The following is a 10,749-nucleotide window of genomic DNA, read 5'->3' as shown; positions in this document are numbered from 1 at the left end:
ATAAATGATTGTGGGCGGGTGTTTTCTTTCCTGAAACGCCTCGAACATTCCGCGAGAGTATATAAACTGCTGATTTTAGGGTCTCTGCGCCACTTCTGTACCATCTTTCAGTGTGTAAAGTACCTAGCAGGGGGCGAGAAGCGCCTCTTTCTTCGGACAGCAGTTCAACAACCAGGTAATGGCCGTATAATAACTTCTTTTCTTGCTAGCTCAGCAGTTTAACTCTCGGGGCGGGTCCGAAGCTTTTTCACCATGTAACCTTTCCCTAAAATGTAAAGACTCTTAGTATCTATTCTATTTTAAGCTACGTATTGGGATAGAGAGTGCTTAACCCTCTCGAGCTCCCACTCATATTGTTTTGAGGTGAACTTATTTCTCACAACCGATTCTTCCTTAATGTAATATAAATTGTTCTTTTCTAAAGTCACCTCCGTAGTATGGGATTAGCCCTTGCATTAGCGGCCTAGAGCCAGTTTAGGTTTTAAACAAAAGGTATTAGGAGTGCAGATCGCCTCCTCTCAAATTGTTATTTTGGGTCATGTAATTAACCTTTTTCTCACTTAATAGACCTCAGTAGGTTGGGTATTTTACCCCGGTGTCTATGTCCTTAGAGGACAACTTGAAGGTGGAGTTTGGTGTGGCCTTTGATAGGCTTAAAGTTGAGAGCGAGTGGCTCTTTTTGAAAATTGAGTATGTATGCCTCGAGGAGGCTTTTCTGTGTAATTTAGAGCAAGTGCTCCTGGGCATGAATGGGGTTTTCTGCCCCTCTGTTAAATCTTGTTTTGGGGTAAAGTTGGGCTAGTTGCCCAAGAATTGTGAGTTCGGGGCTCGAAGCCCAAATCCTGTAAATACTGTACTTTTGTTGCCTTGCTACTCTGTACCTGCCATTTGCTTGTTATTTCTTGATTTTGAAAAGAGAATATAACCTTGTTAAATTTTACATTAACTTTAATTTCATAGTTTGAGACCCGTTCACCCCCGCACCTTTCACCTCTACCTACCACAAAAAACACGGTAACAATAATAATAATAATAATAATAATAATAATAATAATAATAATAATAATAATAATAATAATAATAATAATAATAATAATAATCCACTGTCGGCAGCCCTGAAAATGGTTTTCCGTGGTTTCCCATTTTCACACCAGGCAAATGCTGGGGCTGTACCTTAATTAAGGTCACGGCCGCTTCCTTCCCACTCCTAGCCCTTTCCTGTCCCATCGTCGCAGTAAGACCTATCTGTGTCGGTGCGACGTAAAACAACTAGCAAATAATAATAATAATAATAATAATAATAATAATAATAATAATAATAATAATAATAATAATAATAATAATAATATAGAAACAGCAGTGGATGAAGTAGTATCAACTGGCAATATAGATGTATTTATAGAAAGATTAAGTATGTTGTCTTGCAAACTTAACTTCGGAGCGACAAACAAGTCTTCAATCCCATAGTAACATTTTTCAGAGAAACATTATACGACAAGACTTGTGTCAATAACTGAGAAAGAAGGAATGACGTGATGAATTGCTCTGTTTACCTGTTTATTCACAGCAGAAGGCGGGGCCTCACATGATAAGAATGGAAAAATTGCAAAGCTTTAGGCAAGCGATGTGATAATATAAAAAGCAGGCTAGACCGTGTATCATTCATTCGGGAGACAACCATCAAAAATTCATCATGGCCAAGGTAAGTGGAACACTCGCACTGAGTTGTCGCTATTCTCTGTTCTAACGTTTTGATTTGAAAGATAAGGAATACTATATCACAAAATCAAATTTTTTCTTCCTTAAACAGATAACATGAAATGAAGTACCGTGTCCGATTTTGACTCGTTAATGAACTCCTTTCCAGAAGCGTGATAGCCGAGTGGCATAATCACTGGCTTCTTACTAAGGTGACCGCATTTCGATTCCCGGCCAATCCATGTAGAGTGTTTTGAAATGGAAAGTCACCTGCATGTAGTTCGGATTTCTCGTAAAACTGGAGGTCTCATGGCTGTGATAGTGGTGTCAGGCACTTTTGTAAAATTACATGTTTGTTCTCTCTGGAATCCTTTTGAAGACTTGATTTCAACCTGCTAAGATAGCTAACAGACGAAGAAAAGTTAACTACAATTATTATTATTATTATTAATATTATTATTATTATTATTATTTATTTTTTAATTAATTTATTAATTAAACTAAGCCTAAATCCATTTCTGGTGAGATATTGTGTTTAATATGTCTTCTAGTATGGCTAGAACAGGTTTGTTACTGACATCGATCTGTCTCAATCTCTTCCTTCGCTTTGAGAAAATATGATAGTAGCAAAGGTAAAATTGTGGTGGTGATGATTATTGTTAGGAGAGAAACTGGGCAACCATCCTCTATATAACACTAATCAGAGAGAAAAATGGAAGGGATCCGACACTTAGAAAAATTGAGATATCGGCCAAAGAGAAACAAGGGCCAAGAATGGCGTGAAAATGAACGACTCCCTAAAGTCTCGAATGCTCTAATTCCGTTGCGGTAGGAAGAGAACTATGGTTAACCAAGGGAGGTGGGATAGGATAGATGAAAGTGAGGAGCCTGGTACAAGTAAGTGGAAGCAATGCCGGGACTCAGCTAATAGAACCGTTGTCGCCAACCCACGCTCCCAAGTTCAGGGCACCTGGGGGCATTGGTGGTTGTGATTATTGTTTTAAGAAGAGGTACAACTGGTCAGTCATCCTCTAGATTATCATTAATCACAGAGAAAAATTTGGAGGGGTCCATCACTTCGAAGAATTAAGATATCGGCGAAAGAAGGAAAAGAAACACGAAGGGCACAAAAATGAAGGATTCCCTAGGCCTCGATACATAAAACCGTCGGAGTCGGAAAACCAAGGGAGGTCGGATAGGATAGTTAAAAGTGAGTAGTCTGACACAAGTAAGTACTGTAGAAGCAATGTCAGAACTCAATTAATGGCCCCGTCGTCGCCAACTCACGCTCCTAAGTTAAGAGCCCTTGGGGCCCTTTTAGTCGCCTCTTATGGCAGGATGGGTTCTACCGCCTTCACCCGAGGGGGATGACTGTCAGTAGCGTCATTGGAATCGTTGAGGAAAGGAACAACTCACTATTCTTTAGTATGCCTCGTCAGTAGACTTCATCTTTCTGTTATCATCTGATGGTGAAAATTCCGAGAATCCGAGTAGATTTCTGACTCAGGACCCTAGTCCCGCACTGAGCCAACTCACCGGGTTTCTAGCCCGATTAGGTTTAACGTCGGCCCAACCTGACTCATCCCTCCAGAAAGCAGCTTCAACCTGATCTGGCTCACGTTGTTGTGCGGGCTGCTTTGACAAAACTTCAAGAATTTCTGATTCACTGTAGCTTACTCAGGCACTGCTTTATTTCAGGCTATCAGATGTTTACATTGAACCTATTACTGGATAATTAAAAGGGCTCTTTGTACTTACTATTAGTGGATTTCCATTGAGGTTCAATGTTACTAACACATGCATAGCAATCCTTGTCTTCGAAATCAGACGAAAAAAGTGAGTAAACTGTTGGGCAATTTAAAGACACTCAATAATAACAAATTAAGTCTTTTGCCTCTTAACATATACGTTTCTTTTTTTTTTTTTTTTTTACGATCTGTTTTACGTTGTACCGACACAAATACGTCTTATGGCAACGATCGGACAGGAAAGGGCTAGGAGTGGGAAGGAAGCGGCCGTGGCCTTATTTAAGGTACAACCTCAGCATTTGCCTGGTGTGGAAATGGGAAACGACAGAAGACCATCTTCAGAGCTGCCGACAGTGGGGTTCGAACCCACTATCTTCCGAATACAGGATACTAGCTGCACTTAAACGACTGCAGCTATCGAGCTCGGTTATAAGTTTCTTAAATGAAAGTCTATTTCCCTTATCCACAGAACTCAAACAGCCATAAAGTAAAATATATCAATTTCAAAAACCAGTGCAGACGTACAGTATATTGTAAACAATTGGTCTAATTTATCAGGAGATGAAGTGAGAAGTAAATTAGCTTAATAGTCCGTTCCATGGCTAAACGGTTAGCGTGCTGGCGTTTGGTCACAGGGGTCATGGATTCGATTCCCAGCAGGGTCGGGAATTTTAAATATAATTGGTTAATTCCGTTGGCATGGGGGATGAGTGTATGTGTCGTCTTTATCATCCTTTCATCGTCATCACGGCGCGCAAGTCGTCTATGGGTGTGAAGTCAAAAGACCTTGCACCTGGCGAGTCGAATTTGTCCTCGGATACTCCCGCCACTAAAAGCCATACGCCATTTCATTTTCCTTGCAAAGAATCAAATTAATGAAGTGTATGATATTAGAGAAAAGAAAACTAATCTTTCGTTCAGAAAGATCTGCATTTTCGACAGGCTACTTTCTCCCTGAGTTTCGAATACTGCAGTAAAGCTCCAGTAACAAGTATTTTCTTTTTTGCTAGTTATTTAAAGTCGCACTAACACATTGAAAGTTTTCAGCGACGGAAAGATGGGAAAGGGTTAGAGGGATTAGCGGCCGAGGTCTTAATTTAGGTAGGCTATAGCTCCAGCATTTGCCTGGTGTGAAAATCGGAAACCACGAAGAACTACCTTCGGGGTGGCTGGCGGTGGGCGAGCTCACAAGCTGCGCGACGCTAACAGCACGTCCAGTAAAAGCACTGTGAACATGTGAATGGCGACGACGGGATAGGAAAGGCCTAGGAGTTGGAAGGAAGCGGCCGTGGCCTTAATTAAGGTACAGCCCCAGCCAGCATTTGCCTGCTGTGAAAATAGGAAACCACGGAAAACCATCTTCAGGGCTTCCGACAGTGGTATTCGAACCCACTATCTCCCGGATGCAAGCTCACAGCCGCGTGAACCTGACCACACGGCAAACTCGCCCGGTACTGTGAATACGATAGATACTAACGCCAATATTGAAGTAGTGACATTGAGATAAATACATTGTGGCAGTTCACGGGAATTTCTTTAACCATTACACAGGTTAGAGAATTACAGAATGCGTAACGCCGAAAGTATTCTTGACTGTCTCGAGTAACATATTACAATTGTGATCATCTGTCTGTCCGCCTCTGTGGTGTAGTGATTAGCGTGATTAGCTGCCACCCCCCGGAGGCCCGGGTTCTATTCCCGGCTCTGCCACGAAATTTGAAAAGTGGTATGAGGGCTGGAACGGGGTCCACTCAGTCTCGGGAGGTCAACTGAGTAGAGGTGGGTTCGATTCCCACCTCAGTCATCCTGGAAGTGGTTTTCCGTGGTTTTCCACTTCTCCTCCAGGCGAATGCCGGGATGGTACCTAACTTAAGGCCACGGCCGCTTCCTTCCCTCTTCCTTGCCTATCCCTTCCAATCTTCCCATCCCTCCACAACGCCCCTGTTCAGCATAGCAGGTGAGGCCGCCTGGGCGAGGTACTGGTCATTCTCCCCAGTTGTATCCCCGACCAAGAGTCTGAAGCTCCAGGACACTGCCCTTGAGGCGGTAGAGGTGAGATTCCTCTCTGAGTCCGAGGGAAAAGCCGAACCTGGAGGGTAAACAGATGATGATGATCATCATCTGTCTTATAATACATCCCACATATATTTCCAAAGTTGAACATGATCTTGTTCCTAACAAAAAGCAGTTGGACCATAATTTATCCTACCCTGCCATGTCAATAGCAAATCATGTTATGAGTACATAAATAATCAATTTACGTATCACACAATCAATAGTCTTCTCTGTATAATTCTAATGTAAGTAAAGTTACCATCTACAAAACAAAAAACCTTCTTGGTTCTGCTACATTCATGAACAATTGGATTAGTGATAGCTGCCGTAGTGTGGAATGGCGCTGAGCTCGGTCCTGTGAATGTAATAGGAGGGCGTGACATGCAACAGCGAGGACGTCAGACCTCGTATGGACTGTGTGAGTAACGGGTGACTAAAGAATGGATAAGCGCATTTGATCGCAGTCAGATTGTTGGCACCAGACGTATAGGCTACTCCATCTCAAGCCGTACACGCACTGGGCTTTCCAAGTACCACCGTACCAAGAGTGTACCGTGATTACATGGATTCCGGCGAAACCATCGCCGCCAGGATCAAATGTCGTGGTGTACGACGGGTTGAAGATAGGGGTCGCCATCGGCTAGCTCGAATCGTAAGAGCGGATAGATGACTACAGTGCAGCAGATCACACGTCAATTCAATGTTGGACAACAACCATCTCGCCATGGTGAACTGAAGCAAGCATTCCACGAGGGTACCCGTCACAAGGCACGACTGACATGGGCAAAGGAACGCCGCCATTGGACGCTCGATTCATGGACAAAGGTTGCCTGGCCAGGTGAGTCGAGGTTTCAGCGGGCATATCCTCGTATATAGGAACTGTTCACGTGGTATGAAATGGCATCCGTGTTACATCTGACAATGACCCTCACTGGCGAACGTTACAGGAACCATCTGGCGGATCACGTTCCAGCACCCTGCAAGCGACCAGACCATTGCTCGCAAACTGACAAGGGGCATTCCCTACTCGTCACCACCGATTTCGCTCAAATTTATAGAACATGCAGGGCTTGGCTAGAAATGAAACTACCCGAAGTGGGAACTCCAGAGGGCGAAGCGCGGTTCTCGCCCCGTATAAGCCACTTACGTTAGCGCGCACGCCGCGCAGTTGTTGGCGTAGCGGTAAGAGATCGGACTGGTAATTCGATGGTCGTGAATTCAACTCCACGTGCGGAGACTGTTTTTTCTGCTAACTTCTATATTATTCATTTTCCAATTAAGCAAAGAGGTGAATAATTTATTTTATTTATTTATACACAAAAGGTATAGAAAGGTTAAAAATTGGGATTTAATTATCAGACTTTTTTCTACCTGCGCCAATAATCTATTGTTTGTGTACAGCCGCCAAGAGCAACCTTCACTTGTCAGGTGAAAACGAATCTTGCAGCGAAACGACTATTCACGTTTATGGGACATTCCCCAAGGAGGGAGATAGCCAATAAAGGAAAAAAAAAAAGAAGAATTTCTGTTTGAACACGTCGGGAAAGTTCGCAACTCCAAATTTTCTACAATTGTGCGTTCATTACAAAAATGACGTCCTACTTGCCTTTTGCACACAAATAAATAAAATAAAATGACATTAACAGTATAAAAATTGAAAATAATACTCTCCACACGGGGAGTCGAACCCACGACCACCGAATTACTAGTCCAAGCTCTTACCGATTCGCCAACTATTGCTCGGCATGCACGCTAACGTAAGTGGCTTATACGGTGCGAGAGCCGCGTCGACATCATTATTTTTATTTTTATTTTCTATACGTTTGGCCATCTGGAGTTTCCACTTTGGGTACTTTCATTTCTAGCCAAGCCCCGCATGTTCTATAAATATGAGCGAAATCGGTATTGACGAGTAGGGAATGCCCCCTTGTGAAACTTACTGGCTCGATGAGCACTCCACAGATGTGAAGATGCTTGCCTGGCCCTCGAGGAGCCCTGATCTCAATCCCATTGAACACGTCTGGGATGCTATCGAGAGGGATGTGTGTGCCCTGGACCAATCTTCGTGCAGTGGTCAAACGAATAGAATAAACATAAATCCCGGAGCGTTAGAGTGAAAGGAGCCATTGTGACCGGCCAACTGAGCAGTCATATATTTAGTTCTCTACCGTACCTGGCGGCAGAGCTGGATCACAGAGCACTGGACGTAAAGAAGCAGTAGCTTCTGGCATAACCGTGGGCAGGTGTATTTTGAACATGTGATACTAATATTTTAGGTGGTTCTTGAGGTTCTTGAATAAGTGAGTAAATTATATCTCGTTTTTATATGAGATATGAATGTTATAAAGTCCGTGTCTGACTCGTCAACGTCTTGGCCGAATCACAGAGTTCGATTGCCGGTTGGGTCATATGATTTTAAATATGAACGGTTCATTTCCTTGACACGGGGACTGGGTATTTGTGATGTTCCCAACATTCCTGCAACTCATAAACCATTCACGACACCATCCTCCACCATAGGCGGACGCCGCCAACCCTCGTCAGAGGGCTGCAATAGGCTATAATGCACTAGCTGATTAATCTAATTTTAACTCAATCTTGTTTCCTTTGTTATAGGTCACATATATAATACTGCTGGCTGCAGCACTCATTTGTCTGGTTAATGGGAATGAAGACGGCGCTTTCGAGTGTACATCCCTGGGGACTTTCACTCCAGCTGACCCGTGCTCTTCTACCGTCTACATGTGTCTTCCAAGCAGGAATGGCTACAAACTGCTCAACACGACTTGTGCTGCAGGTGCTGTGTACGACCAGCACAAGGGCAAGTGTGTGACTGCCCCTTCCTTGTGTCGGGGAGTTGTGGATGACGACAATTTCACTTGCCCCACTTACGGTCGGTTTCCTTCCAGTACGGCTTGTAACCAATACCACGTGTGTTACCGTGTTCGCTGGACCTTCCATCACCGTTTAGCAACTTGTCCTGGCCCTCTGGAGTACAGTTCTATCAAGCGGAAGTGTGTCCCACGCTGGTACTCTGACTGTGGCTTGCAGAGGTACAAAACAACCGGCAGAAGTGAAATCGTTATTGACGTCTCCGGTGAATCATCAGAAGAAAGTAAGGAATATTTCGATGAAGACAAGTACAAAAAATTCATGAAGAAAATGCATAAGAAAGGAATGGTGGCATAGGCCAAGTCATGACATAACTAAAGGATAATATTGATGAACTCTATATGGAACCTGGATTGGATGTACTATACGTTTATGAAATTGCCTTCGAAACAGGTGTTTCAAATAGTTCTACCTGGGGCAGTACTAGCTAAATTATTGATAATGTAAATTATGTGAATATTGGTGTCAAGAACATTCAGTGTGCTTTGGTAGAATTCACGGCAAAATAAGACTGAGCAAAAACAATAAATAAAAATGCATTGTATTGTATCCATCACCCATTCATACAGAAATTGAATAAAGAATGTTGTCAAGAGAATAAGATGTATTTAATTATGTAGCTCTCTTTCGAAGATGGTATATTATTGTATAATTCGTTGCTGTTCGGGCAAAAGGTCATATCTTAAGACTGGTCATGCCTCCCATATGGATATGCAGTTCATCAGAACAATTTACGCTGTGGTCATTTTCCTATGCTGGTGTGTAAAGGAAAATGATCCTTAAGTTCATTATACTGTAGGAGTGTGTAAATAAGTCGTGCAAACATACATTCCTAGAGTGCAGTACGGTAATGTTCATTTTCCTTTACACATTAGCATAGGAAAAATTAACACAACGAATATTGTTCTGATGGACTAAATATCCATATGTGACTGGAAGGCGTGACCAGTTCAAAAGGAGAATAATGGATAGGAAGAGCATTGGGAGATATGACCTTTAGCTGGAACAGCGACGAATTATAGCTATCAAATTTCTCCAGAAGTACAGGAAGTGGCCGTGTAATCACGAAGTCATAGTCCAGACACCTGAAACATTCTTCTTCTTCTTATTGTTATTATTAACCTGGTGCCAACTCCTCACATTTGGAATATGTATACTTACCCATTAGTCCCACTTCCTGATACGGGGTCGGGGATGTTTTTACGACCGGATGCCCTTCCTGACGCCAACCTCAGTTCAGATAATAAAAATGAAATGAATTATGATAAAATATATTGGTAAGGAGGGGGAGGTGGAAGGAATCGTCTGTGACTTATGAATAGATACTCTCCTGGCATTTACCTGGAAGTGAAGATGTGTAAGAAAACCATTTTCAGGGCGGTCAACGGAGAAGTTCGAACCCATTCACTTCCCGAATGCAGAGCTTGGCTCCATAGCACGTTAACACGCACGGCTACTCCGTTCGGTTGGTAACCATCTTGGAGTAAGTTTTCCTATTTCGTGTTTCTCGTATTAGAGTTGCCGTAACGTGGATATCGAACCGCTGTTGGAGGTTCCGCGTGCAGGTTAATTTTATTCGCCTACGTCCATGTTATCCTTTTTCCTTGCCCGCTGTGATCAGTTGTGTCAGGTTGTATTTGTATTTTAGAAGAGGTTACCGAAACAGGTTGGTTTCCTGGGTTTCTTCGACGGTTAACTCTTTGCAGCACTGCAGTTAAGAATCATAACCACTTAAACTGTCCGTTCATGCATGACGGTTAGCGTCAGTGATTACCTGCTTCGAGTTTTTCAACATTGGCATGGTTGTCGATGTTACTAACAACCTATTTCTGTCCATTCAAACTGATGTATAAATTCAAGACAACGTATTTTAACTCAATACAATATTTTATTATTAGGCTTATGGACAAGACAGATTATGAAAAATGTGAATTTATTTTGTGCATGATGAGTCACAAAAGGCGGACAATTTCTCTGCTGCAAAAAGTTAGGATTTCAGATGATTTTTCGGCACCATGGAGTACCTCCTCTCTGAAACAAAGATCACCATTAAATACAATATTGTCAATATCGTACTAAATTCATTTCTAAAATTAATTTGATTGTATAGCATCCTCGATGGATCAGTTTGGTGTGTCTGACTCATGATTTGCATTCATGCTCTTCCGAGGAGGGCTGATAAATATCTTAGAATTCCATGTCGTTGTACATGGCAGGTTATAGAACGGGGGTTACCAATTTGTAAGGGCTCGAGGGCAACGTTGGCAACCTTAGGTATGTTCGCGGGCCGCACTTTAATAATAGGCCAATTTTCGTGAAATTCCGCAAGTAGAACAGAGGTACCAGTGTGAAATAA

The 10,749-nt window shown here is 42.6% G+C and overlaps 1 protein-coding gene across 1 annotated transcript; it reads left to right on the top strand.

Annotated features, from left to right (window-relative positions):
• Positions 1–1,596: 1,596 nt before the first annotated feature.
• Positions 1,597–8,994, top strand: LOC136858586 (uncharacterized). Its single transcript, XM_067138255.2, has 2 exons — positions 1,597–1,702; positions 8,118–8,994. The coding sequence occupies exons 1-2, from the start codon at positions 1,694–1,696 to the stop codon at positions 8,688–8,690; spliced, it is 582 nt and encodes a 193-aa protein (XP_066994356.2). The 5' UTR covers positions 1,597–1,693; the 3' UTR covers positions 8,691–8,994.
• Positions 8,995–10,749: the final 1,755 nt, after the last annotated feature.

The sequence above is a fragment of the Anabrus simplex genome, chromosome 1, assembly GCF_040414725.1.
Source record: "Anabrus simplex isolate iqAnaSimp1 chromosome 1, ASM4041472v1, whole genome shotgun sequence".
NCBI lineage: Eukaryota > Metazoa > Arthropoda > Insecta > Orthoptera > Tettigoniidae > Anabrus > Anabrus simplex.
The sequence above is the reverse complement of the archived record's forward strand: the minus strand, read 5'-3'. Positions and strand labels throughout refer to the sequence as shown.